General features: G+C 36.1%; 1 protein-coding gene across 1 annotated transcript in view; it reads right to left on the bottom strand.

Annotated features, from left to right (window-relative positions):
- The window catches only part of MALRD1 (MAM and LDL receptor class A domain containing 1), a 593611-nt gene that overhangs the window by 453480 nt on the left and 118564 nt on the right, over positions 1–21567 (bottom strand). Inside the window, exon 15 of the mRNA XM_060003111.1 lies at positions 15082–15202. Coding sequence (XP_059859094.1) covers positions 15082–15202 — 121 coding nt within the window. The remainder of the gene's footprint in view (positions 1–15081; positions 15203–21567) is intronic.

The raw sequence follows: 21567 nt of genomic DNA, 5'->3' as shown, positions 1-21567 counted from the left end.
CAAACTCATAGAATACACAACACCAAGAGCGAACCATGAGGTACACTATGGACTTTGCATGATTATGATGCATCAATGTAGGTTCCCCAATTGTAAGAAATTTCCCACTCTGGTGGGTGATGCTGTTACTAGCAGGAGCTATACATGTGTCGGCGCAGGGGTCATATAGAGAATCTCTGTACCTTCCCCTCAATTTTGCTGTTAACCTAAAATTGCTCTAAGGATTATCTTTATTTTAAAAAAAGGTTAATGTACTAAAAAAAAACCCCGATATCTTCACACTAGGGCCAAAGAGTCAATCTATAACTTTCATAGGCCACTCTATAACTTTTACATACTTCTCATTAGAATTGGAATTACAGCTATATTAGTGTAATGTAGTTCTCCCCACTAGATTGTAATCTCTAGGAAGGCAGGAACTACATTATGTCTTGCTCACTCTGTAAACAGCTGTAGAGTCAGTATAGTGCTTGATAGTTATTGAATGAATGAACTAACCCCGAGGACAGCAAGTGTTATACAACACCTGCTTCCTATTATTACCTTCTCTCTCCAGACACTCTCCCAAAGCACCCACTCCTCTACCCCAGTGATACAACACTAACGTCCCAGGTGAAAACTTTTCTAGCTAACTTTCCTCTCTTTACTTTTAGCAACAATTTGATTCTGCCGTTGCAAACTGTGCTTCTAGCCAACTTCCCCTGTGCCTTATGGAATGTCCAGCTGAAGCCGGGATTGACATATATACACTAATATGTATAATATAGATAACTATGAGAAACTGCTGTATAAAAAAATAATAAAATTCAAAAATAAGCAAAAAAAAGAAAAATGTTTATTCCCAAACTTTTCATTAAACCTTCCCCTCAAGCTCCTCTTCCCAGAATCTCATCCATGCCTATCATAGTCCATCCTTACTGTCTATGGAGCAAAACCAGCTTTTTCTAGTAGTTACATTTTTATGCCTATTTTCATCTAAATTTAAACTACTCACAGCAGAGCAAATATACTAACATCTTTTCATCCTCTGCACACATTTCTTTCAGCAGGTGTTAAGTAGTTGTTAATTATTATCATTATTATTATTAACTAGATTTGACTGGCGATAGATTATCATGGCTTCTTTTATGCACACATGTTTAGATTCTCTCACTAGATTGTTTTTCCCTAAAGTAAAACCTCCTTTCTGCGTCTACCATACAAAACTAACAAAGTGTGAGAAATGCTCAAACACTCTTAAAATACAAAGTCAATGGAAATACTAGCCTATTTTAAAGCCTTTCTTGTAAATGCCCATGGGGGTGAAGAGGTTTACATTCTTTGAGAACTTTACAAATTGAATTGCCCTGGAAGACTCAGTAGGCAAAATGAAAATCAACCTGAGGTCCATTTTCCACTCCTATCTCTATCTCTATTGAACTAACTGTGTGACCGTGACCGCAGGAAGAGCCGTGACATTCATTCTCTGTGTGCCTTGCTTTTCTTATCTATAAATTAGCTAAGACATATAAATGCATTTCCAACAATGCCAGGTACAAAATAAGTGCTTTATAAGTGTGTGACAGTATTTATATTGAATATCATTATCATACAATCTTTCAGTCTGTTTTTAAATCTAACCCCAAAGATAGGGGTTTATATAAACCCTGGAAGGAAACGTAAATCTCACTATCCACAGTGGTAAAGTTCTACAAGGCAAGGAGACAGGATTGCTAAGAAAACCTGGTGTTGAACAGGAGAGGATCATTAAGTCTCATACTTGTCATCACAAACATCACTAACCTGAAAACAGAAACGAAAGGGACAAGAGTAGCAGGTGTGAAAGAAAAGAGAAGGACTGAAGTAGTTTGGGTATACAAGCAAAACAGAAATGCCACTTATACTTCTAGTTTATAATTTTCAAAATGAAGAAGAACAATGATCTTGCTGACAAATAAAATCCAAATGAGCTCAAAGTAATAACACACACAAAACCTTTCCACAGATACTGTTAATAATGTAATTTATTGAAATTTAATCTTAAATGATCATAGAAAAAGACTTTCTTATTAAATACATAGATTTTTATTCTCAATGGAGTTTTCAACTGAGAGAATTTATTATCTACTTTATTGACTATTTTATTATTTTCCCTCTACCGTCCTGATTTCTCAAACAACATAATTATCTACAGCAAAGACTGATCAAAATATCATGGATTATTTACCAGATTTTACTTGTCTACAAAAATCATTTCTATTTTTTTTTCCCCTCAGTGATCAATGGCTCCACAAATGGGAATGAATGGACTTTTTCTCCACTTCTCAGTTTTATGTCACAGAAATGATGAGCCTTCACCAGAACAAACTTCCCATTCCAGTCTTACAATTACCCCTGTCTAGGGAGTTTTTTATTTTTTTGGACTGGCAAACAGTATCTAAATTGTTGAGGACAATATGAAGAAGAGAAAGAGAATCCAGTTCACTAAGAAAAAATAGCAAGATAGCCTTCTTTCTACAAGAATGGGCACACTGATGTGCATTTAATGAAAAAGCAAAATGCTAAATAATTAGCAAATTTAGGTTTATTTTGAGACATTTTTTTCCCCTGGAAGTTAGGCCTATGGAAAACAGCATAAGATAGAAAACAGAAAATAGCAGCTTATTTTCCTATCTTTTATTAAAATAAAAAGCAATTTATGGTTATACAGAGAGGTGCATTTCAGGAAGCCTTTAATTCTATAATTAAGTTTAAATATGTTCAATCTCACCAAAAAATACCTTCTCAAAAACATTTTTTTTTAGAAAATAGGCAGTAAAAACATAGCCCTAATTAGATCTCTCTCTCTCACACGCACACACAGACACAAACGCACACACATTCTCAACAAATACAGAGCAGAAGAAACATAGCTATAAAAAAATTCAAGCTTTCTCCCGATGCACTTATGTGATGAAAGAAATTTGTAAGACGCAATGAATATAACAATTACTATTGGAAGGTAATGAATTAGTAAAAAATACATGGAGATGGAGTCCAAAGCATCAGCACATAAAATCACTTCGCCTCTACCTTACTGTCAGCTGTGGAAATGCCAGTGTTTAATACATACATTTGTATATTGAGCAGAGACAGTAGTTTTGGAAAAATATACAAACAGTATTTAAGTTTGAAAAAGCAAATGAGAAAAATGATAAATCACTCCTTCTTCCTATACTGCTCAACCTGCCTTTGCTTAGACTTCACTGAATTCAAATACTAAGTATTGATGTATGTGGTTTTTCCTGTGAGCAGAGAGAAAAGTAGAAAATGAGAAATTGTGTAGATCTATTTTTAGGAAAAAAGCATATGCATTTCAGACTAACCAATTTTTAGACCGAAATAAATTACGATGCTCAGAAAATGATGTTTGGGAATATTAAAATAACTTTACAACAGAGTTGTTTTAAAATTTTTTGTCTTTCTCATCTATATGATAAACTATTTCTTTTACCAAAATTGGTTAAAACTTACACTTGGTATCTTAGTCTGAAGATATTTCAGAGGCAGAGAAAACCTAAATCATAGTAAGTTTAACAACTCTTTTGAGGTAAGGCATAATCAGTCTTATTGTAACGAAAGAGAACTCAAATTGGGTTAGAGATAGTTGTGAAAATGAGAAAATTAGAATAAATTGCATTAAAATACTAATATTTGAAACTCTAGAGGAGCAAGGTTCCTTTTAAGGAGGATTTATGTTTATGAGTAGAAATCCTGAGACCCGTATTGTCTTTTTCTCCTTACAGAAAACCCCTGTTTCTTCCAAGCAATTAAGTTTTCTATGGGGAAATTGACAAGTGGGTTAGTTCGATGCTAGACTCTCAGCCTAAAATCACTGTGCTTACTTCTCTCCTTTTTTGCTGTAAAGAAGACAAAAGACTCCTGCTTTTACTCCTCTAAATTCTTTACTGTGGCTTTACCTCATCCCAACTCACTGCTGGAATCTTTAATGTATGAATTCACAAAAATGGGATGAAGAATTAGCATTTCTATGAATAAACAGATTCCCAGCATAAGATTCTAGAGATCTGGAGTTCATTTGTTATTTTTTTTTTTAACTCAGTTCACCACGATCATGGGTCCGTTGCCAAACAGTGATCTCCATCTTCTTTTTGTGTCTATAAAACAATATTTTAAGTCCCTGAAACACACTATAGGAAATGAAGGCAATTTAGTACATTTCAGATTTATGAAATGTAATGTGATAAACAAAGTAATTACTAAAGGGAAAAGATTAAGGTTTTGTTTTTTTTTTAAAGGACATTAATCCTTTCAAACTTCCAGACAGAATTACTAAATTACCATTTGACATTCTAGGGGCCTAAGAGCATGATTTCTCCTCCAAAAGTGAAATCTTTCACTGGCTTCAAATTCCCTATTGCTCAAACTGATCAAGGAAGCAACTTTTCATTTCGGGCAAGTATCATTTTCAATTTAATGATGACCTTGAAAGGACAGAAAGGTTGCATAATGTGTGGTTAAGAATGTGTTCTGGGGGCAGATTAACCAGATGTAAGATGGGGTTCCACCAATTATGAACTACACAACATTAGGCACGTGTGCCAGCTCTAAATGTACTGTGTCTCAGCTCCATATCTACCCTCTCTGCCCTGATTTGAGATCTGGAGCTGGACGGTGCAAACATTTCTCTTTTGAATAGCTCATACAATGTTTGGCTTCGTTAGTAAAGAGCACAGGATGCCACAAAGCATAGCAGAGGAAGGAGCTTCTCTTTTTGGTTCCAGTGTATGTTTTCTTGCTGTTCTTGGACCATGACTGCCAGCAATATAAAGCAACCCAGTTACAGTCACCCTTCAGTGAGTTTTGCAGGCATCCTGGTGGATAATTTCTTCCTTGGACACTAAATTGTTAACCAAGTCTAGCCCACATCATCCCAGCAAACTTCTCCACCTTCCAGAGGGCTCCAGTCACACCCTCTCCAGTAAAGTTTAATTCTCAGTGTTGGGATGTGGAGGCCACCCCTCCTCCAGATGTATCCTTTCCTTAATTCTCTGTCGCAATCCTAGAGGCAGTAGCTGCTCCCTACATTTGTTAATTCTTTTCTTCTCTACTGTTCTTTTAGTTCTTTTTGCAGTTAACCATGTCTCAAAAGGTAATAATTCTTCATATTACATTTTCTCTGTTCAAATTACTAGGGCGGTTTCTGTCTCCTGAATGAACACTAACTGATATGAAAGTCTGTAAAATGAGGATAATATGAGGGTTGAATTATTCGATTTGTTTTGATGATTAAAAGAATTTATATGGATAAAGTTCTTAAACCATGTACATTGGTAACAGTCTTAATGTATATCAGGGACAGGCTTACAACTGTAAATCCCAGGCAGATATTTCCATAGATAACTCTTCTGATATAGTAAGAAAAACAGAAAATATTTTAAGAAATTCCTACTTGGGTTCTAATACAAGATGGTGACATAGGAAGATCCTGAACTTACATCCTTCCACAGACACAATGAATCTACAGCTACATATGGAGCAATTTTCTCTTGAAAAAACAAAGAAAACAAAACTAAAGCCTAGGTGAGAGACTCTTACACATTGTGCAAATGAGAAAAAATCCACTAAAAAGCCGGTAGGAGAGGCTGAGACACAGTGTTGCCCTAAACCTGACACCAAGCACAGCGATTCACTATCAGGAGGAAACTCAAAACACAGAGCTTCTCCCCAGGGAGTGAAAGACTGGAACCGTGACATCAGGTACCCCAACTTTTAAGACCTGCACCTGAGAAAAAGCCCCCCAAACATCCAACTTTGAAAACAATGGGGCTCACATCCAGGAGACACACAGATTATAGTGAACTGAGAAATGGCTCCTAAAGGGCTCACAGTCTCGGGCTCACTGTCTCAGACTCACCCTATGGACCACTGCAGAAGCAGCTTATGGAGAGGTGCCTACCTTTATGTGAAAGAGGCTTATATGCTTATCTAAAAAGTGTCAGCCTAAAGGGCACACGTTTACTTTAACACACATCCAGGGCCTGCTGGGGAACTCCCCAGGAATGGAGGCTGGCAGATGCCATCTTTGCATAGCTGTCTCCATCCAACTCCATCTAACTACATCCAGCTGTACCTCTTGGAAATGGCTTGCACCCTCCCCAGTTCTGTGCCTGATGCCCAGGGAACACCTCTAAGTCACCTGTCACTGGCTTATGTCACCAGCAGGGCTTATGCTAGGGGGATCCACAAGACTGTAACCAACAGAGAAAATGTTCTTAATTATCTACCACCCCCAGGAGACAACAGAAATACCCAGTCTTTCTATGAAAAAAACATATTAGCTTATCTTCATAGCTGTGGCCTGAAGGGCAGGCTTCTGATCACACAAACATGTAAGAGACCTCAGAGGGTGGGCAATATCCTCATGTCCTCCCTCTGTCTGATTCCAGAATGCCAGTATCTCCCAGGGAGGAACTGCACAGTGTCCGGTGTCCTGGTTTCTGTGGCTGCCGTCCAGAGGACAGCCCTGGATTGCCGAGCTCTGGTGGTCAGTAGGGTTTTTATTCCCAGGTCCCGTTAGACTGTAAGCAATGGAGAGACAGAGCTTGGCAGTCTACCACCCCCAGGGCCCTGTGCAAACCAAAATACACCCCCAATATTTCTGTGAAAGAGGCCTATTTGCTTGTCCCAGACCTTTGGTCTGAGGGGCAGGCTTCTGGTTTGGCACACTTCTAAGGGCCTACCAATGTGCATTCCAGGGATGGAGGTCAGTGGACACCATCTTTGCAATCTCCTTCTGCCTCGCTCCAGGTCACATGGTGTCTCCCTACAAGAAACTCATCTGGCATCCTGATTTTTTCAACTGCCTCAGAGAGGACACCCCTAGATGGTCTGGCTATGGGGGCCAGGAGGACTTAGGCTTGCAATCTCACAGGAATGTATACATTTGCATACTTTACAAGTTGCTGCCTGGAGGTCTGGCTGCCTGAGAGTCCAGCTTCCAATCAGCCTGAATCTAGGCGCTGACGGAGAGCTTCTGCTTTGGGACATTGACAGGACTTAGCACACCCTCAACTACTGGGAGCCACTAAAAGTAAAATAGGCTACTTGGACAATCACAAATGTTTTAGAGATAACCCAAGAGCTAGGTTAGTTCTACACGAGGCTACTTCTTCAAGACTGGGAGAGGTAGCTGTTTTATCCAATGCATAGAAGCCAACATAGAGAGACAAGAAAAATGAAGAAATGGATGAATATGTTCCAAGAGAAAGAGCAAGATAAAACCTCAGAAAAAGTCCTTAATGAAATGGAGTTAAGCGACTCATCTCTTAAAGAGTTCCATGTAATGGTCATAAAGATGTTCACCAAACTCAGGAGGAAAATGGATAAACATAGTGAGAACTTCCACAAAGAGGCAGAAAATATAAGAAAGTACCAAACAGAAGTCCCATAGCTGAAGAATGCAATAATTAAACTGAAAATACACACGCAGAGTTCAAGAGCAATAGAAAGGATCAGTGAAATCAAAGACAATGCAGTGGAACTCTCCCAATCAAAGCAGAAAAAAGAATTTTTAAAAAGTGAAGTTAGTTTATAGGACTTATGGGACAACATCAAGCAGGCTGACATGTGCATTATAGAGGTCCCAGAAGGAGAAGAGAGAGAAAAGGGGGCCGAAAACTCACCTGAAGAATAAGCTGAAAACTACCTTAATTTGGGAAGGAAATGTCCAGATTCAGGAATCCCAAAGAGTTCCAAAGAAGATGAACCCAAAGAGACTCACACCAAGACTATTATAAATTTAAATGTCAAAAGTTAAAGACATGGAGAGAATTTTAAAGCAGCAAGAGAAAAATAACTTGTTAAATACAAGGGAACCCCCACAAGGAAATAAGCATATATTTCAGCAGAAATTTTGCAAGCCAGAAGGGAGTGACACAATATATTCAAAGGGCTGAAAGAAACTTCCAATTAATACTCTACTTGGCAAAGTTATCCTTCAGAATTGAAAAAGAGATAAACAGTTTTCTAGCAAGAGCTAAAGAAGTTCATCACCACTAAACTGTCATTACAAGAAATGTTAAAGGGACTTCTTTAAGCTGAAAAGAAAGGATGCTAATTAGTAACAGGAAAACAAATGAAAGTATAAATCTCACTGGTAAAGATAAACACACAGTAAAATTGGTATAGTCTACTCTTGTAAAGATGGTGGTTTAATCACTATTAAAGATAGTATAAAAGTTGCAAGAAAGAAGTAGTAAAAAAACTGTAACAACAATAATTAGTTAAGAGACACATAAGATAAAAAGATGTAAAATGTGACATCAAAAACAAGAAACATGGGGGTTAAGAAGAGTGAAAATATAGAGCTTTAGAATGCATTCAAATTTAAGTTGTTATCATCTTAAAATAGACTTAATAAATGTAAGTTGTTACATGTAAACCTCATGGCAACCACAAAGCAGAAACCTATAGTAGATACACAAAAGATAAAGAAAAAGGAACTAAGCATACCACTATAGAAAATCATCAAATCAAAAAGGAAAAGAGCAAGAGAAAATAAAAGGAATGGAGGAGCTACAAAACGGCCAGGAAACGATTAACTTAATGGCAACAAGCACCTACCTATCAATAATTACTTTACATGTAAATAGACTAAATTCTCCAATCAAAAGGCACAGAGTAGCTGAATGGATAAAAAAGAAGACCCATCTACAATGCTACCCATGAGAGACTCACTTCAGATATACAAACTGAAAGAGTTAAGCTTTGGAGACAAGTGATATCAGACACAATAGACCTTAAAACAAAGACTGTAATAAGAGACAGAAGAAGGGCATGACATAATGATAAAAGGGTCAAACCAACAGGTGGCTATAATGTTTGTAAATATTTATGCATCCAATATAGTTCCTCCTACATATATAAAAATATATTAACAGACCTAAAAGGAGAAATAGACAGCAATACAATAATTGTAGAGGACTTCAGTACCCCCATTTTTATCAATGGATAGATAATCCAGACAGAAAATCAAAAAGGAAATATTTGGACATGTTGGACCAGATGGACTTAACAGATATATAGATATATATGAAACATTCCATCCAAAAGCAATAGAACACACACTCTTCTCAAGTGCACATGCAACATTCTCCAGGACAGATTATATGTTAGGCCACAAGACAAGTCTTAATAAATGTAAGAAGAGTAAAATCATATCAAGCATCTTTTCTAACCACAATGGTATGAAACTAGAAATCAATTACAAGAAAAAACTGGAAAAAACTACAACTATGTGGAGGTTAAAAATATGCTACTAAACAACCAATGGTCAAAGAATACATCAAAAGAGAAATCCAAAAATTTCTTAAGACAAATACATATGGAACTACAGCATACCAAACTTCTGGGATGAGACAAAAGTTCTAAGAGGGAAATTCATAGGGATAAATGCCTATCTCAAGAAACAAGAAAAACCTCAAATGACCTAACTTTACAATTCAAGGAACTAGAAAAAGAACATAGCCCAAAGCTAGTGAAAGGAAGGAAATAACAAAGATCAGAGTTGAAATAAATGATATAGAGATTAAGAGGCAATAGAAAAGATCGATGAAACTGAGAGCTATTTCTTTGAAAACATAAACAAAATTGACAAATTGTTAGCTAGACTAACAAAGAAAAAGGGAGGACTCAAATAAATAAAATCAGAAATAAAAGAGGGGACATTACAACTGATAACACAGAAATACAAAGACTCATAAGAGACTACTAGAACAATTATACACCGATAAATTGGAAAACCTAGAATAGATAAATTCCTAGAAACACACAACCTGACAAGACTGAATTATGAAGAAATAGAAAATATAAATAGACAACTATGAGTAAGGAGAGTGAATCAATAATCAAAAACCTCCCAACAAACAAAAGTCCAGGACCAGAAGACCTCACTGATGAATTCTACCAAAAAAATTTTTTCTACCAAACATTTGAAGAAGAAATAATACCAATCCTTAAACTCTTCAAAAAATGGAAGAAAACTTCCAAACACATTTTCAAGGCCAACCTTACTCTGATACCAAAACCAGAAGAGGATGCCACAAGATGAAAAATTACAGGCTAATATTCCTGATGAACAGAGATGTTCATCAAACACCTCAATAAAATATTAGCAAATCAAATTCAAGAGCACCTTAAAAGAATCATACACTATCATCAAGAGTGGTTCATTTCAGGGATGCAAGGATAATTCAACATTAGTGAATGTGATACATCATATTAACAAAATGAAGGATAAAAATCATATTATATCAATAGATGCACAAAAAGCACTTGACAAAATTCAACATCCTTTTATGACAAAAACGTTCAACAAAGTGGGTATTAAGAGAATGTATCTCAACATAATAAAAGCCACATATGACAAGCCCACAACCAACATCACAATCAATGATGAAAAGCTGAAAGTTTTTCCTCTAAGATCAAGCACAGGATGAGGATGCCCACTCTCATCATTTTTATTTAACATAGTATTGGAAGTCCTAGCCACAACATTTAGGCAAGAAAAATAAAATTAAAATAAAATAAAAGAGCATCAAAATCAGAAACAAAGAAGTAAAACTATCACTATTTGCAGATGACATGATTTTATATATAGAAAACCCTAAAGATTCCCAATAAAACTGATAGAACCAATCAATGAATTAGTAAAGTTGCAGGATACAAAAGCAATATACAAAAATCTATTGCCTTTCTATACATCAATAATGAAGTATGAGAGATAAATTAAGAAATGAATACCACTTATAATTGCATCAAAAAAACACAAAACATCTAGAAATCAATTTAACCAAGGAGGTGAAAAACCTGGGCACTAAAAACTACAAGACATTGATGAAAGAAATGGAAGAAGACACAAATAAATGGAACAATATTCCATGCTCATGGATTGTAAGAATATTGTTATAATGCCCATACTACCCCAGGCAATGTACAGATTTAATGCAATCCCTGTCAAAATTCCAGGGGTATTTTTCACAAAAAATAGAACTATCCTAAAATTTTTATGGAACCGCAAAAGACCCCAAATATCCAAAGCAAACTTGAGAAAGAAGAACAAACATGGAGGCATCTTGCACCCTGATTTCAAACTATATTACAAAGCTATAGTAATTAAAACAGTATGTCATTGGCATAAAAACAAACATAGATGAATGGAACAGACTGGAGAGCCCAGAAGTAAACCCACCCATATATGATCAATTAATTTTCAATATAGGAGGCAAGAATATACAACGGGGAAAGGATAGTCTCTTCAATAAATGGTGTTGGGAATACTGCACAGCCACATGCAAATAAAATGAAAGTGGGCCACTATCTTACACCATACACAAAAATTAAATTAACTTGAAAAGGATTAACGACTTGAACATAAGACCTGAAACCATAAAAATTCTACAAGAAAACATAGGTAAGAAGCTCCTTGACATCAGTCTTGGCAATGATTTTTGGATTTGACAGCAAAAGCTGAGTCAACCAAAGCAAAAATAAGTGGGATTACATCAAACAGTTTCATCCGTTTCTGGCCCAGACTTCCTAAAACACTTGAAATTTCCGAGGTGTTACATGTGACAAAGTTGTCTTTTGTTATGCTAATGGGGTGACTTTGGACAGTATCTAAAGATGGAGGCTGGTTGCCAATGGAGCCAACTATATGATTAGAGGGTTGGAACTTTCAGTCCTACCCCTGACTTCTGGGGAGAGGAGATGGCCTGGAGGTTGAATCAATGGCCAATGATTTAATCAATCATACCTGTGAAAGGAAGACTCCATGAAAACCCAAAGGACAGAGCCTGGAGAGTTTCTGTGTTGGTGAACGGGGTGCTGGGAGAGTGGCACCTGGAGAGGACAAGGAAGCTCCTCGTCCTTTCCCCATACTTTGCCCTATGTTTCTCTTCCAGCTAACTGTTTCTAAGCTATATTCTTTTACAATAAATGGGTGATCTAGTAAGTAAAATGTTTCTCTGAGTTCTGTGAGCTGCCCTAGCAAATTAATCAAACCCAAGCCAGGAGTCTTGGGAACCTCTGACTTATAGCCAGTCAATCAGAAGAACAGTAACAACCTGGGCTTTAGACCATCATCCGAAGTAAGTGGAAGAAGAGGGGAGGCAGCCTTGTAGGACTGAACCTTTACCTGTAGAACTTGACGGCATCTCTAGGTAGATAGTGTCAGAACTGAGTTAAATTGTAGGACACCCAACTGATGTCCTGAGCACTATCTGGTGTGGGGAAGACCCCTCCCTACACCAGAATTGAGTCCTTTGGCCACAAAAGATGGGAATTTATCTGAAGAAAACAAAAACACTAACTCGAAAGGATATATGCACCCCCATGTTCACTGCAGCATTATTTACAATAACCAAGAAAAAGTGGTACATATACACAATGGAATAATATTCAGCCATAAAACAGAAGAGAATCTTTCAATTCGTGACAGCACAGATGGACCTTGAGGGTATTATGCTAAGTGAAATAAGTCTGACAGAGGAAGACAAATACCACATGATTTCACTTACATGTGGAATCTAAAAAACAAACAAACAAAATAAATAAATAAATAAAAAATAAAACAGAGGTCCTAGTTCAGAGGACAGATTGGTGATTGCCAGAGGCAGGGAATTAGGGCATAGGGGGCAAAATGGGTGAAGGGGGTCAAAAGGTACAAAGGTGTATTCTAGGTATAAAATAAGCAAGTTAAGTCATGAGGATATAATTTATAGCATGGCAACTATAATTAATAATATTGTATTGCATATTTGAAAGTTAAGAGAGTAAATTTTAAAAGTTCTTATCATAAGAAAACAATTTGTAACTATGTATGGTGATGGGTGCTAACCAGACTTATTTTCATGGTTATTTTGCATTATATACAAATATCAGATCATTATGTTGTATGTCTGAAACCAATATAATGTTATACATCAATTATACCTCAATAAAAATATTTTTAAAATTTAATAACCAATAAAAAACATTCTTAATTAAACAACACTCACTTAAATAGCATGTACTTTACATTCAGAGAGTAATTATGCACACACAAATCTTAGTCCAGTCAGTCAGGACTTTCACTCACCACAACTGGCTTCATCTGCTCCATCTGGGCAGTCAGATGTAAAATCAGAGAGCTTGCTGGATGAAATACAGCCTGCATCGTCACGTGGCCCAAATCCAGCTTCAAAATTAAGAGATCGAGAGAATAAAACATCTTTTTTCCTCCAACATAAATGGGATGCATAATTGTTTCATGAACATTAGTTTTTAAATATGCTAAAAATGGCAAGCACAGGAGGATCTCAATAAACCTCTGGCCATTAATATAACATAAGTCCCTATCAGTGGGACGTGATAAGTCCCCTTCCACTCCTGTCCCTAAACTCCTGGCTGGCAATAATACTAAATTCAGTGAAGGAGATCCTATAATTGCCTACTGGATAAATTTATGAAAACGGTGAGAAAGTTTCTTTTCCTTTGTGTAAAATCATTGGTCTTTCAGGAATAATTCATGTAAGTTTGGCCTAATGAGAATTATGCTCTAACCAACTGAGCTGGTGTTCAGATTGAAGCACACATAAATGAGTTTTGAGTTAATTTATGAAAAGAATTCTCTGTATGTGAGATCGAGTATTCTCACAGCCTTCTGCTAAGGTTAATTTTAGTGATAATTTAAAACATTTAACCACACTTCTGCTTCCAAATACATTCTCCTCAATGTCAACTCTAATGCCTTCCTACTACTCCAATTCTGGTGATGCAGTATATGATTAGAAGAATAAAAATGTTTAATTAATTAACAGAAAGAAGTAATTCTGGTTAACCCTCCAAAACTCATTAATCATTAAATCTGCTGCTTTACATTCTTTAATGTCCATCAAAACAACTCACACACACAGAGCTTAGAAAGGTTTATTATAAATTCAGGACACATATTCTGAGTAATGTAAATGCATGTTAACACAATACAGAGTTAGGACATAGAATATACAGCCTTACCAATGAAAGATATCTTTAATAAAGGACTTTTAAAAATTCTTTAACCCGGATCTCAATCCAGAACTGATTCTCCTATATCATCCTTGATTAGTGAGTGCATTTAGCTCCTGTTAAGAATGCAGTTTTTCCTCTCACTAAATATGTTGTTTAAGGAAACATAACTTCAGAATGTATGACATGCCTGATGTCCACATGCAGTTATTTTTCATGGATGGAGAGTAAGAAAAATGAAGTGTTTCAGTTTTCAGGCAACATTTTTAATATTTATTTCTATTTGTTAACTGAGACCTGACTGTAGGGGTGGTCAGAAAGAAACATCAGTTAGTGTTAAAATAACAAAGTAACTGCAGGCACAATGTATACCATTTCAATGCACTCTCAGAACCTAAACTACAGTTAGATTTTCAAAAATGCCTATTCTACTATTTGGGATCCATTTTTATGACAATATACCTGTCTCTTAACTGAAATCCTCTACAAAATATTTAGTCAAAGAATTAGCCGAACTCCATCTGTTTCTTGAAAATATTATGTTTTGAATTTAAACACAGAATTTTAGGGTCAAGTTTGAAATTTTTCATTGGCCTTAAGTCAGTTTTTCAACCATGATAATGTTTTTGAACTCCTGAGTGATTGTGAAACATGAAGTTAATTACATATTCACTTGAAGTGTCAAACAAAATTAAAATACAATTGAATTTTTATAGCAGTGTTTTAAAACATGCAAAATATTTTAAATTCATAACTTTTATAATTAAAAAAAAATCTGTATGTGACAATTTTAGCCACAAATGTAGAATGTTATTAGAAGGGAGCCTAAGGCCTAGACTGTGATATAACATATTCCTTTAAAAAGGTAAAAATATATTTTAAAAGGTAAAAAAATATGTTTTAGTTTTCAGGGACATGTGATATAATCCACATCTTGGTATTAGGCATTAGTGAACTATATTATTGAAGGATTCTAATATATTTTATATTTTGATATCAAGGAAAACTAATTATTTTAATGTTCAAAACTGCAGCAACCACAAGAAAAAAACTTACCTTTGCTTTGAACGCTAGTACTTGGAAGTGTCTTATATGAAATTTCACATTCCTGGGATACACTGATGTCATCTAGAGCAACGGTAGCATGTGATGACAAAACAGTAGCTTCTAAAATTAACTATAATTACAGAAAGACAAATTATTAAAAATATACTATAAAAGTCTTGAAATAACTTTCTAGGCCCAAAATGGAGCCATTCCTGCCCTGGATGCCATGACGGCAAACCAAAACTTAGGTAACTTTCATGCCCCTTTAATGCTCCCCTTGACCAGAAACAGAGTATATTCAGCAGTCAGTCCCCCAACTTCAAGCCAACTCTGGGCTCTATATTTCCTTGTTCCTTCTCACCCTAAACAAGGTTGACTATATGGCCCCAGTCAACTCGATATTTTCTGTTTTACTCTTTCTCATTCTTTATTCTTTACCCTATAAAGCTTCCTGCCTTCCACCCATTTTACAGTTCTCCAAATAGAGACTGTCTGCTTCATGAAGTGCTGAATAAACCTTGCTTGTACCACCTAAATTGTCTTCTTTAACCATTTTTTAACAAAAGTAAATTTATTACAAACATACTTTTTGGTGTAGAGAAGCTCATCTGCATCTGTCCCAAACTTCCAAACTAATTTTAGAAAATTGTTTGACCAGAACATTCAAATGAGGAATTTATAAAGTCATAACTCCTTTGACAGCACCTTAGGTAACTCTAATATCTTAGGTAATCCTAATATCTTAGGTAACCTTGTTTCAATTAGAAGTTGTAACATTCATCATGACTGAAGGCTGCCTTCCCATTGGAGCCATTAAGTCATAAGCATTTAAAATGAGCTCTTTGGGGTAATCAACTGTGTGGTTTACAACTCAGTTTAATTGAAATCTGAATTCGTTTATAACAGGTTGGCTGAAGGCAACAACTCATTTCTGTATCGAATATTTAAATACTTATATATATATTATATATACATATATGGAAACCTACTTAGTGAGGTAGATAACCACATACAGTGGTTAATAACACTCATATGCTAAAGCACTGGGAGGCATCTATTTAAGTTTAATTTATTCTAACATTCTAAATAATGACTGGTATATTGTTTTCTTTCTTGTTAATCACTCACATTATTATGTTGTTTACCATAAAAGAAAGGAAAAGAAAGAAAGAAAGAAATGAAGAAAGAAAGAAAGGAAGGAAGGAAGGAAGGAAGGAAGGAAGGAAGGAAGGAAGGAAGGAAGGAAGAGAGGGAGGGAGGGAGGGAGGGAGGGAGGGAGGGAAGAAGAAGGATGAATTTATGTCCAGAGCCTTAAGGATGCATAGCAGGACCACTAGACCAGGACACGGCTAGTAAGTGCATCTCCATGTAATCAGGGAGGATTGCTGGTCTCAAAGATCTTAGAATTTACTTGATATGATACATTAACAACTAAGCTATACCATAAGTACTATATAAGAGAGAGATACAAGATACTAAAAATCAAAGAAAAGCACTTCATTATTTCTGTCAAGAATATGAGATAGAGTTTGAAAAAAAAAAGATTTAGCAAAGAGGTAATATTAAACTTCAGTTTTAATTGTTGCCTAAGATTCTGTTACCATGAGAAACTGGTAACATAACAAGAAAAAAAAGGAAATGTGAACATGTAGAGTATATTTAGAAAACTTTGGGCATTGTAGGATGATGGGGTTTAGGACATGCTGTCCCAAAAGAGGGCACCTATGCAGCATATGGAATATTTCTAGTCAAAGGAACTTGAGAAATGGTATGTGCAGGATGGACTTTTTGACCTTTCCTCTAAAGCAGATCAAACCCTCATGTGAGAGGAGCCCTCCCTATGCCAGAGATATCCTTATCTCTGAAGACAAAAGGACACAGAGAAGCTGAACAAACAGGCCTAGCTAAGTTCCCCAGTTTATTACACTCGGCTCATACTCTTTGCCCTATCGTACCTTTCTACACCTATTCACTCTTCATCAAACCTCTCACAAAAACCCTCAGGTTTAACTATTTCTTCAGGTCTTCATTTCCTTATGAAGGCCCCCACGTCAAGTAAAACTAACATTAAATAATTTTATATGCTTTTCTCCTGTTAATCTGCTTTATCAGTTTAATTTTGAGACCCAGTCAGGTACCCTAATAGGGCCAAGAAAGACTATTTCCTCCCCTATGGTAGGAGTATAGGATTTTTTGCCTAAATGAATTATTGCCTAAATATTTGTTAAGAGAAGAGGACTGACTGCCTGAATTGGTGCAGCCCAAGTGGACAGCAATTTGATGACATCTATTAAAAAGATAAATAGGGCTTCCCTGGTGGCGCAGTGGTTGAGAGTCCGCCTGCCGATGCAGGGGACACGGGTTCGTGCCCCGGTCCTGGAAGATCCCACCTGCCGCGGAGCGGCTGGGCCCGTGAGCCATGGCCGCTGAGCCTGTGCGTCCGGAGCCTGTGCTCCGCAGTGGGAGAGGCCACAACGGTGAGAGGCCCGTGTACCGCAAAAAAAAAAAAAAAAAAAAGATAAATAGCATAGACTACAAAAATTAAGCCCATCCTCAGGGTTTACCTTAGAGAGACACTCATAGGCACACATATGAAGACCCTGGGCAGGAATGTTTGCTTTAATGTCGGTTTTGATAGCAAATGAATCAGAACAACTCAAATGTCAATCAATAAATAAATGGTGATATAGATCATGGACTACTGAGCCAGTTAAAAAAAAATCTGTCTCTGTATGCTAATACGGAAAGACCTTCAACATAAGTTTCTGAGTAAAAATTAAATTACAGAAAAAATTTATAGTATGGTACTACTTAGGCTAAAAATACACATGGTTCAGATTTCTAGATATATGTGGTACATACATACATATTAATTAAGTAGAAAAGGGTCTAGAGCTAAAAATAAACTAGTGTTATAGTTACCTGAAGATACAGACTATGATGGAAGGTAAGGATGCTCAGGAGGGACGATTTCTTAATCTGAAACTTTTGATACTTTACAATGAGATGTATATAATTTTAATGATTTTTTAAATTCTGATTAGAGCTGGTTTCTGTAGAGTCTTAGCAAAGAAATTTGGCCTTCATACAAGAGGCAGAAAATAGTAATAGATTTTAAAGAAGGATTTTGATGAAATGTATACAAGCATTGTGAGAAATAAATTATGCTTAACATCATTAAGTTATTGTAATGTATTTGGACAGCTTTAATTTGGAAGAATTTTTTTTATTCATTATTCTAGTATGTCCTACATTGAAGTCAATTAAAATACAGATGTTTAATTCTTCAAACTCATTAGACAGGTAGTTATGACCACCATATTTGAAGGACTACACTACTCAAAGGAAAGCTGGAAAAAGAATGTTTGTTTGGGGCACTTCTGTGTCCCAGGAGAGGTACATGCTCCTATTCTTTGAATGGAGTGGGTGCGCCCTGGGATGAGCTGAATGATGGGATAGGTCTTTAAAATATGGTTACATCATTTTGTCCGAAGAAAACCACTAGGCTCTTTTACATCTTCATATTAAAATGTAAGTATAAAACAACTCCCAGGGCTTCCCTAGTGGCGAAGTGGTTGGGAGCCCGCCTGCCGATGCAGGGGACGCAGGTTCGTGCCCCGGTCCGGGAGGGTCCCGCATGCCGCGGAACGGCTGGGCCCGTGAGCCATGGCCGCTGAGACCTGTGCGTCCGGAGCCTGTGCTCCGCAACGGGAGAGGCCACAACAGTGAGAGGCCCACGTACCGCAAAAAAAAAAAAAAAAACTCCCAGAGTAAAATAAAGATGATATTGGGTCATGTACATGTCTGCTTGCTTACTTCTACATAATTAAATTCAGGACCATGTAATGAACGATTATAATTTGACCATTAATCAAAATTTTCCAACTTTAAACAGAGAATAATGTTACTTCCTTTAAAAAAAAATGTATCTCATATCTGTAAATAATATCACCTGATTATTCCAAAATCATCTTCACTGTTCCTATTTTGTATTACTTGCTTTAACCAAGCTGATCGTTTGATTTGTCACCAAAGGCAGTTCCCTTTGGGAACTACAATGTCATGTAATAATTGGTATGTGAGCCAGAGGTTGCTCACAAGAAATGTTTCAATCATTGACAAAGGCAGAGTGAAAACCTCATTTTATAAGTTTCTCAAGGTAATTTGAGAGTTAAAATTTCAAATTATATGTAAATATCTTTCCTTCTAAAACTACTTTTTAGGATCTTGCTGATTTTTGTCTTATCCAATTATATTATATTACTCCCTGAGTGAACAGAATCACTTCTTGTTTTTCCTTCAGGAAGCACAGCAACGTGTAAATATTGTCTATAATCAAGTGATTACTTTTTAGATCTGCAAAACAGAAAGAAACTTTTCCAGAGAAATACTCAACTAGCATATTTAAATTTTGGTTCTTTGATATCTTGCTTTAAAAAAGAATAATGAGAGTGAATAAATATGAATCTAAGAGGAAATGGAGACAATAGGAATATAGTAAGATGCAGTAAAGAAAAATTCGACTATAGTAATTTTTGATGAATGATGGTGGTATTAAAAATAAGATCAACAGCAAGCTTTTATTTAGAGCTTACTGCATGCCAGGCACGTCCACTTATTTTAACACTGTGAAGACGATGTTATTTTCTTCCACATTTTAAAGCAACGGAAACAGAAGCTTAGAGAGTTGAAGTTACTGGTTGAAGGTCACATATCTAGTATGAAAAATGTGTGACCTGAGCCATGGGTGACTATGCTGTACTATAGCACTATCATGAAATAAAGAGATAACTGGTCTTTAGCAGATACTGCAGAACAGAGCTACCTGGCAAAACAAGATTGACTGAAGCCCTAGGTTAAGAAGGCTGAGGACAGAGCAACATTACAGAGACTAGACCAGCTTTTACTTTGCATTATAAATCTCACCCTTCACTGAATCTTCAAATAATATCAGGAAATTGTTATTGATTTATCCCATTGACTCTGATCAAGAGCGAACGTGGTATCAATCACTGTGGAAAATTTCACAAAAGGGTCATTTTAAAATGAAATCTGAAATATGACACAATTATGTTTTAGTAGCAAACTCAAAGACAGTAGATCAACTGGAAATCAATGGACAGTATTCAGAAAAAGTACTACCTCTAGATATGAAATTAAGAAGAACAGTTAGGAAAGAAATTGTAAATTAAATATTTGTGTAAAACACTGAACATATAAAATGAGTAGGCCCAGTTAAAACAGATTGAAAAAATTCTATTAACTACTTGATTTACATTCTTCCAATAAAAACTGCACAGAAAATGGAGAGAATACTGAAATGTTGTTAATCTGCTGTTCTTACAAAATAAACAGTAAGCCTAATCCTTTTCCACTATGAAAAATGAAAGCCCTACCTAACCAGGGGTGCTGATTTCCTAAGGAACTCAGAGCAATTTGCATTCTATTGTGATGTGTACAAGAGACATAAAAGGACCACACTGAATCTGAATTTCATGGCTACAAGAGAACCAACTGAGAGGTCATATAGTCCTATGCCTTTCTCCTTTCCAATGTTTATATAGGATGACGCCATATAAATACATGTTCAGAGTTTAGTCACATTGAACTGATGACCAGGCGATGACTAAGGTCACCCTTAAATAATTCAGTCCACTAAATTTAAAGTGCCAAAGGAGCTTGTTTCCAAGAAGATAAACTTTAAATATTTGAATATTTAAAAGCTAGATTGACTATTTGTAGGTATAATATCTTTTCCATTTGCTATTGATAAAAGAATGACGTAGAACTGAACCTAGCTAGACTCCTCATGCATATTTCCATAGTTTTGAAAATAGACGTAGAAAAATCAGGTTAAAAACAACATATTAGAACTTTTTTTCTCCTGTAAAGGACAAGAAATGGAATAGAAAAGGGTACAAAGAGGACAAAAGCTGCATCTTTAGAAGCAAACCTATCAACATTATAAGCAAACAAAATGTTCATATTAGTTCATTCTGAGGTGTGAATACAAGGGTATTTGCCTCTCTATTTTCTATTTGTTTGAAAGATTTAATAATATATCTAAGTAATATTAATGTATTAAATAAAACCATGTAATGTATCTGTGTGTGACTGTGTGTACTTATGTATCTTGTGTGCGTGTGTATGTGTATAAAATCTGGACTTATTCATACCAGAATGTTAACACAGGGTCCAAATTCCTTCACCAAAGTCTTTGAGTCCAGCTGGGTTTTGAAATCTGAATAGTTCAGAGTTGAGGATGTTCATCTAAAATGTATCATGTATATTACTTGATACCCTCAGGGAGACTGGGGGCAGCACTTTATCATCCAACACATCACTAAATGAACTGCCTAACGCTGGTTCAGGTCAGGAGAAATCTTGCCTCTAATTTGTTTTTCAAAAGCTTATTGCTTTCCAAATTTTAATTTTCCAAATTGCTGATTAGAGACTGTGGACTTGTAATGGCCTTCTGAATAGTGACATCTGAGA

Source organism: Delphinus delphis, chromosome 2, assembly GCF_949987515.2.
Source record: "Delphinus delphis chromosome 2, mDelDel1.2, whole genome shotgun sequence".
NCBI lineage: Eukaryota > Metazoa > Chordata > Mammalia > Artiodactyla > Delphinidae > Delphinus > Delphinus delphis.
Note: the sequence above shows the minus strand (reverse complement) of the source record. Positions and strands in the feature narration are given on the sequence as shown.